The sequence below is a fragment of the Camarhynchus parvulus genome, chromosome 7, assembly GCF_901933205.1.
Source record: "Camarhynchus parvulus chromosome 7, STF_HiC, whole genome shotgun sequence".
NCBI classification, from domain to species: domain Eukaryota; kingdom Metazoa; phylum Chordata; class Aves; order Passeriformes; family Thraupidae; genus Camarhynchus; species Camarhynchus parvulus.
The window spans coordinates 12,244,649-12,259,280 of record NC_044577.1 but is presented as its reverse complement, the minus strand read 5'-3'; the positions used below and the strand labels follow the sequence as shown (position 1 = coordinate 12,259,280).

Genomic DNA, 14,632 nt, shown 5'->3' with positions numbered 1-14,632 from the left:
TAGAACTCTTTACAAATGAAGTTAATGATTCATCTAGAACAATTTACAAGTAATGATTCATAAAGCGCGGGTTGTCTTACAGGATAAGTCTAGTTGTATATTATAATTATATAAATTATGTGTTCAGTCCAGATCTATCTTCCTCCTTTTTAGGCTGCACTGTCAGTGCTGGGTTCTTTGCACAAAGATGTGGCTTTCTCTTGGGATCATCTTTTCTCTGGGGACACTAATTCCTGGAAAATTCAGCCTGAAATTGCAACATGACAGGTGAGTGTGAACAGGTTTCATGAAGAATTGTGCATGCAGTGGAAGTCCCAGAAACTGTGTAAGAATATTAATAACAATTATGAGCTGGAAAACTGGACACAGGGTTACTAAGCTGTAAGCTCTGTAAGATTGGGAAAGAAAACATGAAGATGGGAAATGAAGAATGAGTGAATCTAATCCAAGCCAAAAGAGACATAGCTACAGCTGTAGGAGCTATAGAATGGCCCTCAAATGCATCTCAGGATGCCCTGTTTCCATTAGTTGAAATGCATTTGGCTTAGCCTCTTTCATAAAGAACTTTGAAACCAGATGCTGCAGGAGTAAAATGCCTTTTCTAAGTATAAAGCAAGGGGTATGACTGAGCAAAATTATATCTATTAATAAAAGACAGATTCGGTTATATGAAAAAGATAATGATGACCTGTTGGAAATCTGTAGCAATTACCAAAAAAGAAAAAAAAAAAAAGCTAAGGGAGTTATTCCAGACAACCTTCACTCCAAGGTGTTCAGAGAACGAAATGATCACATTTTTTATTACTGATTAATGTTTTGAAAAGTATGAAATCTCTAGTTATGCTTTATTTTCTATTCTCAGTTGCACTTCAGAAAATGAGTGATGTAAAATTATTCTGTTTGCCTATCTAAATGTTTTGATTTAATTCACCCTCAGCTTTCAAGGAGTTAGGCAGCTGCCATTGTGGCAGCTGGGATTTGCAGGGAGGGCATGACCATAGTGTGGAGGCCACCTATTCCCATATAAGTTCATACATGAAATTTTCTAAAGGAAACAGAGAAAATAGTCTGGTGCTCAATGCCTCTAGATTAATTATATTCCTAGAATGTAGTCATGAAAAGGACAGAAAATCAAGCAATACCTACAGCAAGTAAGTTCCCTCATAGTGTACCCATTCAGCAGCTCTCCTAGAAAATCTCCTAGCAGAGCATACAGAGTCACTACTTCAAATGTATTATTTCCTTGGATAATATTTAGTCTTTAGATTTTCGAGATGCAGTTAGAGCCTGATTTCAGTGAAGAGAATTCAGCAGATCCCTGGTAATGTATTTTTCATTTTTGTTTCTAATTATTGTCCAGAAATGAACCTGTCTAATACTTGCATGGAATTTAAAAACAGGTACAGAATGGTCAGTGTGACTTTCCGTGGGCAGCACCTGCACAAAGACCAAATTATTAGTAAATCCCATTTTCATTGTCCTCTGCTCTGTTTAACAATGAAATGAAATATCCAATCTATGAGCATCCAAGGACATACAGCTTGTGCTGAGAACAGTCCTTTAATTTGTTAAGCAAGCTTAACTGTAGAATTTTAAAAACTGTAGTTCTCATGGGGTCACATGGGCTGACTTTGCTCTTATCCACTGAGAAACTCAGTCCATAATCATAAACAAATGTGTGCTTTCTAATCTTAATTTACTATTAAAAATGGTTTGTCTCCACACTGGCTATTGTGAAAGGTTTATCAGTAAATAAGAGCTGGCCATCTGGCAGCAATCTGACTGTCTGGAATTTCTCTGATTTGGTGTAATTAAGACATAATGTCAATGAGGATAGAAAGATATTACAGGATATTGTTTCCCTTCCTGATAGACAAAGAACATAGCAAGCCTAGGCATTTAGAGAGAATAAACTCTGAACTGCAGCTGAGATGTTTATTCTGCTAGCAAAGATGTTTATCCTGCATTACAAGGTTTATTAAAGACATCATGACTGTTGTACCAATCTGTACAACATGACTGTTGTACCATTCCTGTGAGCAATACAAGTGTAATCATTTTCCCCCACAGATATGGGGCTATTGGCATCTCATAAAGCAGTAGTAAACTGCCTGTTTTAACTATCAAGTTCTTACTCAGAGAAGGTGATATGTTCAAGAGAGATGTAAAAAACCCACAAATCCCTCTATTTCTCTGGGGAAAAAGTGAATGAATAGTGAATTCTATTTGTATATATATTAAGCTGATAATTGTACATTCCTGCATGGAAGCACAAAAGATGGCAGTTGCAGTTCAGATGATGAGAGCATATTATGTTGATGACTATAACGACCATGGCTTGCTTTTGCAACAAGAATTTCTGCTACAAAAGCTTTAAAATGTAAAATGTTCATTTTTTATACTTGTCTGGTAAAGACTCCATTGAAGTCACTACAAGAGACTGTGAAGCAGTTTCTGGTTGCTAGCAAATAGGAAAGTTTCTAGTATTCCCCATTCTATTCTGTTCTCATCAGTAGTGGATACCTGGTCTTCCACCTTTGAGTAATGCAATGTAGTCATCAATATCCACTCCTCACTCTGAAATGCTTTCACTAGAAACATTACACTTAGTGTCAATCCTGGAAAGCTGATCTGAAGGAACACTGAAAAAACATTACAAAAAAACCTTCCAAGGGCATTTTTAGCAGAACATACTGATTTGTTTTTTCTGCATTTTTCCATCCATTTTAATTTGTTCTTTGTAAACTTTCAGTATTTTCATCAGATTAAGCCTGTAGTAGATGCAAGTTTCATGGGATCTCATAAAAACATAGACACTGGATTCTGTGAGTCTTTTCTAGAAACATAAAACGATAGATTCTGTAGGAGAAATTTTTTACTTCTTGTGAATTGACTAAGAATATGCAGTTCTGGAGACAACAATATTTGCTATTCTGGAATAAATTGGCTATTCTCATGAAAAGCAGTTAAGTTCTTATCAATGTTCATTTATCGTGACTATCAAAAGTTTCCGTGTGCTGAAATAGACTGGCCAAGCACAAAGTTAACCTGGAATAATTGAATAAATCCCAAATGTGAGGGGAAAAAAGTGACATCTTATCAAATAAACAGTTTATCATGTATTACCAATGTCCTCATTCTGGCCCTGGTCCTGCAAAGGCAGAAACACACATGAGGGCTCATGCAAGCAGTTGGCTTCTGCAAAGCTGGTATGGTGAATAAAGCAGTGCCACTGGCAAGGAAGCAGAGTGGCTAATGCTCTAGCAACAGAAAAGTCACATCACTTAGTCCTGTTTGCAGCCAAAACATTCCACAAATTCATAGTTTTGTTAAATGTTTAACATCACTGTTACATGCTCTATCTTCCTTCTACATAACAAATTATGTTATTTTGACTTCTGAAATAATGGATACTTAACAGACCTTAAAATTTATCTTGTTTCTGTACTGAATTTCCAGGGATCAGGTTTTGCATATTGTACCAGAAACAATTCAGCAAGTCCAGCATCTTCAACTTCTTTGCAGTACTTTCATGGTAAGTAAAAATAACTACATGTGCCCAACAAGCAAAATGGAGTCTTGGGCTGTAAAACAGATATGCATGTAGCTTTTGATAGGAGTGAAGTTTAAAGTAAACTAGAAAAAGCTTTATTTATCTTTTTTTTTGGTCTTAATGTAGCATGGAATTCCCCTTCTACTACCTGAAGGAATTTATATGAAAATGTTAGATTCTTTGAATGGCTGTGTGAAAATGCTGCTCCTTATCAGTGGTGCCTGAGTCAATAAAAACACTAAGCCTGTGCTGTGTGGTCTATGAGCAGATGACTGGAGAGCGACCAGAACAATTTGAAGGAAATCTTCTTTCATTTGTTGATATGCACCTACTCTAATATAGTTCTCATTCTGAAAACAGAGCTTCATTTGTGCATTTCTTTCTTCTCCACACAGCTGGACTTGTGGAAACCCCTGCTGCCTGAAGACATCAGGGCTGGGGAAGACCTGCACATAAGGGTCCCAGCCCCTCTGGTGCAGGAGGTGAAAGACAGCTTAGCTCAGCACATGATCTCTTACAGGTACAATCTCTATCTAATACCTTGATGGGGAAGGCTGGCTATAATAATCTTCCTTCTATCAGAACAGGACCAAGCCCCATCTGATAAACAGTCAGATAGTGCTGGCAATAGGACCCAACCTTTGTTCCAAATGCCTCCAACTTACCTTGACCAGCCAAACACAGAGATGCTGTATGAATCCTTAAAAGCCCATTCCCCTCTGTCCTATGTATTTACCTTCCACCTAGCCTGGACTGTGAATCTGGAGCTGGAACCTGAGCCCAATCTCTCTTGTCTCCTGCTGTGGCCTTCTCAGTGGTCACTGAGAGGATGGCACTCAGATATATGACTCAATTTTTCAGTCTGAACTCAAGAGGCCAAACTTGGTGTAACCACTACTTTTAAGAGCATGCTTTGCTCTTGGAAAGCATGGATATCTGAATGGAGGGCCTTTCCACATCTGGAGAGCCCAAAGTTTTAATTGGTGTCACTGCAGGGAAACAGTGTCTAGCTCCCCTTTTCCCTTTTCTGTCTCTTGTTACTCCTCTGGTTTGGAAAAGAGATCTTTCAAAGTGAATATACAGCCACTTTCTTCAAAAGCTTCATTTTTCTACCCCTATCATCTTCACCAGGCTGGTGAGAATTTCCTGGCACCATCCACCCAAAGAGACACATCCCAGCTTGGGACAAAGATCCCAGTGGCAGGTGGGCACTATGCACACAACTGGGAGCCGCAACCTGCAAATGTCCCACAAAGTTTTATCACGGCTACGTCTTCCCATACTTACAACCAGAAGATCTAATCCAGATACAAACAGTGTTTATAAAGGAAAATGGGATTAAATAAGAGCTATTCCTCACACAGTCCTGTTCCCTTTTGGAACTGACTTTTTCAGGTAACCAGTAGCTAATTTAATTTAGCTATATTTAATATAAATAACCCTCTAGTCATTCAGGGCTGATGACAAATGGCCTATGGACATACACTGACATTTACCAACCAAAGATGAGTTTAAGAAGGATTGGTGTCGCTTCAAAGCTGTTTTGAATTAAAGCTGATCTTGACATCCTGCATCTTGCCTGACAAGTTCCTTCAGTAAGTGTGATGCCCTGACAACCAGAGATGAAGAGATACAAGGTTGTAGCCAGTACAAATTATCTAGCATGAGGTTTAGATATTCAGTACTTAGACAACATTCCAGAAGATATTTAACCACTTATGTCAAGACTCTTCATTTTTTAATGGTTTCAACTGATTCTAGTGGAAATTTAAATACTAAACTGAAATTACCCTCTCAACTTTGTTTTCCCTTGGCCAGAACTGTTTCTACTTTACATAGGGTTCTAAAAACAGAGTAGTAATTATTACTCATGATGAAAATTTTGGGTGTGTATTGCAAAGAGGCTGAGATGAGTACAACAATAACAGAGTCAAAGTTCCTATAACAAATTCAAAACAGGAACCACCCTTCAGAAGGCAGCTGTCATGCAGGGAAGGTAAGATGGCAGTCAGGTATATAATGATAAGAGACATAAATGACAAACTATAATAAGGACATCAATATTCCAACTGTGTCAGACTCTGTTGTTTGAATTCTCCAGAGCACTGATAAGGTATTTTGTGCGTGTGGTTTCACTTCATGGAAATTTTCACTGCCTGAATTTTAGTTTGAAGTTTAGATGTGAATAAACATCAAAGCTCAGACTGAAAGCTTAAAAAGTTTCTTACATGCAGTTCCCAGAAATGCTTATAAGTGCCACTGTCAGCAGAAAATCCTGTTAGCACTTCCAGCATGTGAGATGAACAGTGTTGGAGCTACCTTTGCAATTGTCTTATCACAAGCATTTACAATGAGCACAGATTTGCAGCAGTTACAAGGGGCAGATTGCAGTGAGAAAGAACAGCCTCTCATCCAAAGTCCACTGAAGCCAAGGAAAAGGTTTTATTGACTCCCTGAATCAAGGAATCATGCCTGTATTTATACTAGTTTCTGAGCTATTTTTGTAGCTAAAAAGCAAAAAAAGCTATTTGAAGGAAATAAGGAGTTTGTTCTGATTTTTGCAAATTGCAATGAATATTTCTGTGAAATCTTTGCAAATTCAAAATGTCTCAGTAAAACACAATAAAATCTAATATTAAATTTTTCTCTTTCACTTCCTTTTCCCAAAGGTGGTATTTTTGGAATTTTGTTCAAAAATAGAAGTGGTGAAGAAAATAAAATCTTGAACTTTTTTCTTGGTAGAAAATTGAAACTTTAAAAATCTGGTAAAAATAATTATTGTTAAAACCCTGTGAAAATCTCAGTATTTTGAACTTTGCTTTACATGAAAGTACCTATAATGCTGATGGTGATGATCTTGCCAGGCAAATCACAACAGAAGAGGTTAAATGCTTTCATTTGCTGATGTAAGCAATGAACCCACCATGACAGTTCTGCAGCAACTGTTCAGAAGTATTTTCTCTTCTATCTTCCCTTTCTCCATCCTTCAGAGTCCTAATACCTGATGTGCAGAAACTTGTGGATCAGAGTATGCCAAGGGAGAAGAGCAGCCACAGACAGGTCTCAGGAGGTTATATCTACACTGAATACCATCCAATGGAGGAGGTAAAGAAAAAGCTAAGTCTGCTTGTGTACTTTGTTGTTTTCTGCTCTGTAAACGCCACAGAAGGTAATTCTGTGTTTGCAGAAAGCTCAGCTAAAGTCAGTGGACCTCTTTCTGACTTTCTTCTTTAAAGAATCAGTCCTTACTCTTTGACTAGAATCCTAGCCTGGTTAAATTGAATATGGATTTGCCATTGATTTTTATTAAATCTGCAATTCTTAACTGAACAAAATATAAATGTTCTGTGCAAAGCAGCTGCACTGCTTTGCAGATAATATTCTGTGTTTCATTTGGCTGGTTTGCTACCTTTCTACCCTGTCATTCTTTATTATTTAGTATTTATTCATTTAAGCCCCAGATTGTTTGGTGCTGAGGCAATTGTAAAGTGCAATGACTATTGTGGTGTCTGGAATCCCAGTGGGGAAGAAGAGGTGAACAGTGGGAGATCTGCAGAAAGAAGTTGTTTAAGGGCAGGGTTTTGACACTTTAGGAGAAAACAACAACTTAGGGGTAGGCAGTGATGACTCCTTGGTGCCACGTTTCACACACCAGTTGGCAAACCTGGACAAAAGCAGTGTGTGGTGGCAATTCTTTCTCCTAGTTGCATAATAAAAATGAGAGAACAAAGTCAACCTTCATGTAGGTTTTGCTTGAGCTACCCATTGTGGATGACTGCTGCTGTCTCAGATGTGGAAAATCAGTGCTGATAGGGAAGAGACAATAATACTGTTTTGAAGAGTTGATGGTATGGCTTCATGTCTGGTGAGCTCACCAGGAGGATGCCCAATAGGATGGGCATGTTGAATGACATCCAGAATGGAGAATCTGTGTCGCATTGCAGCAATGTTCCCTTTTGACACCCAGTGAGATACAGCCATGCCTTTGCACAGAGGCATGTGAAACACCTACCATGCCTGTAAGTGACATCACAGACTGAAATAAACTCTGAGGAAAATGTTGCTTGTCTAAACAAAAGAAAATGCTTTAATCTGGAAATTGAAGTGGGAAAGAGAAGGGAACTCCCACTTTGGACAAGAATTCCTCGCAACTATTTCAGATTTATCAATGGATGACTCAGATCCAGAAGAACAACAGTGAGCTGGTGACTCAGCACATCCTGGGGAAGACATTTGAGAATCGAACAATGTATTACCTACAGGTAAGGGAGGAAATTTCCCTTAATAATAAAACATACCTTAACAAAAAAAGAAAAGTACTTAGGAGAAGATAGGATTCAGATGTTTCCTAAGATAGCGTTCATCCCAATCCACTGAAATAACAGGAGATGGTTTTACTCCTCTATGTTATGGTAAGTTTTGCCAGCTTTCACAGACACTATCATTATGAGCTTGCTATTGCTATTATGTACTGAAAACAACAAATTTAACTGAAGCCTTGTTTAAAATACAAATCAAGCTAAAACTAGCTTGGCAACAGCTGTGTGTGAGGATAAAGACTTTTAGTTTGTTATTTTTATTACTTTTTACAGCAGATAGCCTTTCTGCTAGCAGTATTCCATGACTTTTTTATTGGACACACTAGCAAAAACCATAGTCTTAATATCTGGGTTAGTTAGGGTTAGTTATTGCCTAATCTGTTCCTATCATTGAGTAGTATTAGACACCCTGCCTTTTTGTTACTCCCCTTCTAAAAACAAAAAATTTAAAAATCTTCAACTAAGAGCAACCACTCCTGTGAATGATGAATACAAAAGGAAAAAAAGGAACTCTTCTATTAACTGTTCTATTGATATTTCTGCTCAATAGACACTTTAAAACTCATGCCTCGTAATATTATAAAGATGGAGTTATAAGGAAAAAGAGCTTGTCATAAAAATGTCCGTAATAATAATAATAATAATAATAATAATAATAATAATAATAATAATAATAATAATAATAATAATAATAATAATAATAATAATAATCTCAGATGGCTCAACGGCATATCATGGCACATCTTTTACTTTCTTGTATTACATTAAGCTATTTTATTGTAATGTAACAGTTTTTAAAGGGTCACATTTACATTCTCTTAGATCAGCCAACCATCAAATAAAACCAAAAAGATAATTTGGATGGACTGTGGGATTCATGCCAGAGAATGGATCTCTCCAGCCTTCTGTCAGTGGTTTGTGAAAGAAGTGAGTCCTTACTCTTCCATTTAGATAATAACCAAACCATATCACTTTGGATGCTTCAGTTATCTTTTCTATTGTTGTACCAAGTTATTATGCTTTTCTCTTAAAATATGATTTGCAAAATTAGTGTATGGTACAGATATCTGTGGAGACCAAAATCCAAATTGCGGTTTGAGATATGGGACAATATTTAGTGTGCCAATTCCTCCACCTGAATGTTTCCAAAGCTTCCCAAAACTTGGTATCAACCTCTCCTTTTCTCACAATGGCTGTTGTTTCAAGCCCTTCTCTATCAAAAAGTCACAGTCCTCCTGAAATAAAGAAATCCTAATCTATGATATAGCAATGTTCCATGTGTATAGAAAAAGTACCCGGGAATCAAGTAGATGTTAGGTACCATGATGATATCCAGGAGTGAGTAATCACCTGATGATAGTTCTAAACTCTCTCTCTGCAGTGATTACCACCAAATTCTCTGCTCAGTGCTCTGTATGTTTTCTTTTCAGATTCTTCAAAATTACAAAACTGACCCAAAGATAAGCAGATTTCTGGAGAATTTGGACTTCTATGTCTTGCCAGTCCTCAATATTGATGGCTACATCTATTCCTGGGAAAAAGTAAGTAGTGAAAATCCAGGAACTAGACTGAAAGTAAGATGTGCCCAGTATGTTTTGTTACTTTTAGATAGGGTCATAGCAATTAAACAGAAAACAGTGATACTCACATAAATCCTCTCATGGCAGAGAGATTTTGTTTCTTCTGGCAAATCAGTGATCACTTGAAATGAGCTAAATATTGCTAGCAAACGCCACAAGACTTGGGAAGACCAAACCACAAGATCAATTGTTTTTGGGTTTCTGGGGATGGGATTACTTCTTTGATAACAGTTCAAGGCTTGGTTGATAGCCTTAAGTATGTCTGGAAGAGTTAATCATTCTTCACAAAAGATGTCAAGTAGCAGATGGGTCCTAGAACCTTTGCACGGCACAGGAGGAGAGTTGGTCAAATATCAGGCTATGCGGTTATGAAAGAGGTGTGACCTCCCAAAAAATATTCTGATATGGAGAATAATGCAAAATGTTGGCCTTCAGTCACTCCCACCATGCTTTTAGGCCCCTGTGCCCAGTTGAAGCATCTTTAAACGCAGGTGGATGGCCCATGGCTACCATCATGTGGATCAGGCTGTCTCCCACCTTGCTCCCTGGCAGGTTGGGACATACCAATCACTGCACTTGGATGCACAGGTAATTCAGCTAGGAAGCTCATGCAGGTAGTGCAGTGAGGCCTGCACAGAACCTGTATAGCTGGGAGTGTAGCAGGGAACCAGGGAGCAGAAGCAAGATTAGCTGATAAAAAAAGAATTTATCTTCCTGAATCTGAAATATACTCTCTTATCCCTCACAATGCCTTGCTTAGCAGTGCCACACTGCACAGAAGCAGTTGAGTACTACAGAAAAAGCATACTTTAAAAAAAAAGTCAGAGGTTTATTTCAGGGTGCACACAGGTTTGCAGCTGATGACAGCCTGGCTGTAGTCGATGAATTGTTCTGTCACTGAGCTTTACCACCCTTGCACATGGAGTTGTACTCTTACAATACCAGAGTTAGTTAGAATGTGGAGGTCAAAAAAAAGGGGGGGATATTTACACTATATAATCGCTGGGCCATATGGATCATCGAGTTTTTAACTGTGTAACAGAAGTTACTTTTCTTCAGGATCGTTTGTGGAGGAAAAGCCGTTCTCCATATGAGAATGGCACCTGCTATGGCACAGATCTGAACCGAAACTTCAATTCATCCTGGGGCAGTAAGTTTGAAGTATTTCAGATCATGAACACAAAAGTAAAGCAAGAGTAATAACTAGTTTCTGAAGTAAAATGTAATCCTATAAGAAAGGGATATTCACCTTGTTGTCTTCAAGGCATATGCAAAAATGAAATCCTGGTTTGTCAAAATACTAACTCATTGACTTTCCACCAGCCCTTATTTTTGTGAGCAGAAAATTTCTCTTATGTAACTATACCTCTAACTCACTGCAGGAGCAAGCATCGGCTCTAGGCAGGAATGTTAAGAGCTAGTCACTTAACAGCCAGTATTTACATTTGCCATGAATTTCAAGGAGCCTCCAAAGCTTCCCTGGCGTGTGGTACACTGTGGTGGTATCAGAGTGTTTTCTTTGCAGCCATCCTGTAAATGTACAATAAATATTTTAGTCTTGCATCAAATTTTAGTTGCTACCTACTGAGTGTAATGCTAAAGTCCCACTGAGCTGTCTAGTCCCCAGCCCACATAAACACATGCCTTAACACTCTAAGGTAAATTTCCCAGTTCCCTCTGAACTGGTGTTCTATATTTCTCCATTGATTCAGTGTTTGTATTCCTCCCCAGGTGTTGGTGTATCCTTTAACTGCAGCAGTGATGTCTTCTGTGGATTGGGACCAGAATCAGAGCCTGAGACAAGAGCTGTGGCTCAGTTTATCAAAAACAAGAAGAGTGACATTTTGTGCTATTTAACAATTCACTCCTATGGACAGCTCATCCTCACCCCATATGGCTCCACAACTAAACCTCCAAGTAACAATGAAGAACTGGTAGGGAAAAACATTTATCTTCTACCTTTGTAGAGAACAAGTACAGGCAGTAGCACGTGGTGCAATTTTACTTGCACTCTTTCCTTTCCTTCAGAGGAGCTGGGCTTGTTCAGGGACTTGGCTTGAACAGAGTTACTGCTTCTCTGTTTAGCATCAGTAAGGTTTATTTGCCTCAGAAATCCTAATTCTTCATCTTAAATCAGGAAAACTGAACTACTACAGATAGGGTTAATGCAGAGCAAGGTAAGTGGAGAAGAGCATCAACTTTCACTGCATACAAGAATGAATTTGAACTTTAGGATGCCAGCACATTATACACATATGGTTATCATGACTGTGTCCAGAAAGAGTATTCCAAACACACTCAGAAAAATGGGAGCAAAGTAAGTACCTATTTCTTGGTTATTTCTTCCCTCAGTTTCTGAGTGCTCTGATTTAAGTCCACTTATGTGTGTATTTATGAAGATTCCAGCAGATGAAGCACTAGTTCAAGAGCATGAGGGATTTGGGTTTGAACTTCTTACGAGTCATTGGAGAAGTCATTTATTTTGTCTATAGATCAGTTTCTAAGGATAGTGGGATACAGAGTCTATGGTAATAAAACAAGTAAGAGGTCAATCACAGCTGTAAGTCAGTACCAGTTTGTTATATAGCATACACTCCAAATTCTCCAAAATACAGGCTGTAGCTTTACAGTAAAGAAAATAGGATCTCTATCTAGTAGCAGAGTAATCTTTAAAATTTTAACACAATTTGCATTAAAAGAATCAAGAACAATTTGTTCAAATGTTTCTAATGGGTTCCTCTAAAGACCTGAAGTAATATCAAAACTTAAAGCTGATCATATGTAAATGTAAAGCTGAAAGAGACAAAAATTTTGGTCCACTCAAAATAATTGCCAAAGGTACTGTCACTGATGTCATGGCTGTTCCTATTTTGAATTTCCAGATGCAAGTTGCAAAGGAAGCAGCTGCTGCATTGAAAGGAAAGTATGGGACCAGCTACAGAGTAGGATCAACTGCTTTAATTTTATGTAAGTTTTTTTATGTTTCCCTTTGACTGCTCTGTGTTTCAAAGAATTGTGTCACATGCATCAGCAAGTACTGTTTTGCTGAATTTCTACTTTGAGTAATATTTAAAGGGCTGGTTTGGTGCAACATGTCAGCAGCAGTCACTTGAATACAAGATAACTCTGTAAGTTATAAAGCTGACTGCAGGAACGGATGAAGCATTGATCAGAAGCTAGTTCCTACATGGATTCCTCACAGATCCATCACAGGGGACAGAAGGAGATTGGTGATAGATCATCCTGACCCTGCTGAAGTCAGCAGCAAAACTCCTATTTGTCTTCACTGGAATCAAGCAAAAATTAAAATCCCAATCAGGTCTACAGTTACTTCATCAGACATTATCACATGGCAGCTGCTTACAATTCTGTGTGAAATATATCGGTTTCAGCCCTGTTCCTAATAGACTGGATGGCCACATCACAAACACATCATAGCTAATATGAGTTGACAGCCTTTACAAAGAGGATTGAAGGCCCTAGAGACTGCCTGGTAAACCCAATATTTTCCCAGTAAGCAATAAGTCATGCTAGTCAGTGAGAACAGTAAGCAGTTGGCTCCAGAACCCATGTGGTTTGCATATTCCAGTAGCTGTCTCTGCCAGTCCTCAAGTGCCAGTCCCAGAGGCACAGACAGCATGAGCAATGCAGTGTAAGTGTAATGCAACTTGCCTGTGCCTAGGGCTGCATTTTGCCAGGGTTTGTACTTACACTGAATAGGTAAGAAAAACAATCTGCAAGGAAGATGAACAGCGATATAGGGAGAAGCCAGAAATTTTTCAGATTTGACCAAAATTATGCTTTAAAAAAAAAAAAAAAAATATATATATATATAAATTCTAGTCAGTATCCATGTAGGAAATTAAGTACAAAAACAGATAAATGTCCAATCCACCTTGTACCCCACACTAGTCATAGTAAAATGCTAAAAACACAGAATCTCTGAAACTCATCTCTTGTTATTGTACAGCGCCATCTTATGAAGAACAGTGTCACTTAGGAAACTCCATATACGTTTAGTATAGCTAAGAATTACAGCATCTAGAAACTGTTCTCCATGTCACAGTGATATATGGTTACTGCTTAGTTCAGGGATTCTGGTATAAAATTGTATTAATTCTAGCAAGAAGTATTTTTAAAGAACCATGCTTAATACAAACATCTCCTCTCTATTTTTAAATTCACAGACAGTAACTCAGGCTCCTCTCGGGACTGGGCGCACACGATTGGCATTCCGCTCTCCTACACATTTGAACTGCGAGACACGGGCACTCATGGATTTGTTCTCCCTGCTGACCAAATCCAGCCCACGTGTGAGGAGACTATGCTGGCTGTGACAACGATCATAGACTATGTTGATAAAAAGTACTTCACAAATGGAGATGTGGTGCTGACCTCCAGCAGCTTGGGCCTGAGCCTTTGTCTGAGTATTGTAGTACTTACATGGTCTGCTTCTTAAAAATGGCTTAAACCCAGCAAGAGGCTCACATGAAAAATATAATGTCTCCTCAAAAATAAAGTTACATCAGCAAAGGAATTAAATGTCAAGTATTTCAACAAAGGCTCATCCCATAAAATAAAAGGACTTATGGTTTGATAGCTATGTTTTTGGGAAGAAGGAAAAGATAAAGAGCTGTGGCAATCTCCCAAGCTTCACTTGCTGGCTCCGCTTAGTTTTTAAACGACCTTAAAACATTAACTCATGACAACTACCCATGGGGACAGAGCACTATTACTCCCTGGTTCTTTGGAGCATGATTTTAGGGGCTCGCCTGGGCCTGTTTAGCCCTTTTGTCAGCCACAGTCCTGATTTGTCACAATATTCCTTACTGCCTGAACCCGCTGACTTCTGTGTATTGCTGGCCTTAGCAGGATACCTGTGAGACTTAAAAGTCTTCAAAGCCCACTACAGAAAATTGGATGGCTTCCTTGTCCTCCACTTTCCTCCCCTAATCTGCCACATTGGGATTCGCTAGAAAATACAGGGCCTCAAAAGCTGGTGAAAGGCCATGATCAGGAAGTAATCTACAACAGTCTGAAGCAATCTGAAGAGTTGAATTGGTGCAAGCATGTAGGGACAGAGAAGAGGTGTGGCTCTGTCACTTAGACACAGTCAGATTACTGAAGATAGAAGGTGCCCAGATCCTCTAAAAATTTGAAACCAAAAGGGAAAAGAAAGA

General features: G+C 38.5%; 1 protein-coding gene across 1 annotated transcript; it reads left to right on the top strand.

Annotated features, from left to right (window-relative positions):
* Positions 1–187: 187 nt before the first annotated feature.
* Positions 188–13,911, top strand: CPO (carboxypeptidase O). Its single transcript, XM_030951986.1, has 11 exons — positions 188–267; positions 3,460–3,535; positions 3,949–4,073; positions 6,544–6,658; positions 7,714–7,815; positions 8,695–8,799; positions 9,303–9,413; positions 10,512–10,602; positions 11,184–11,386; positions 12,335–12,419; positions 13,640–13,911. Exons 1-11 carry the CDS (start codon positions 188–190, stop codon positions 13,909–13,911), a joined length of 1,365 nt encoding a protein of 454 aa, XP_030807846.1.
* Positions 13,912–14,632: the final 721 nt, after the last annotated feature.

Bases quoted from the DNA above. Each gene is read 5' to 3' on its own strand.
- CPO (XM_030951986.1), top strand. From the start codon at position 188: ATGTGGCTTTCTCTTGGGATCATCTTTTCTCTGGGGACACTAATTCCT. The intron at 6,659-7,713 runs GTAAAGAAAAAG...CAACTATTTCAG, and splicing joins AATACCATCCAATGGAGGAG to ATTTATCAATGGATGACTCA. The intron at 7,816-8,694 runs GTAAGGGAGGAA...ACATTCTCTTAG, and splicing joins GAACAATGTATTACCTACAG to ATCAGCCAACCATCAAATAA.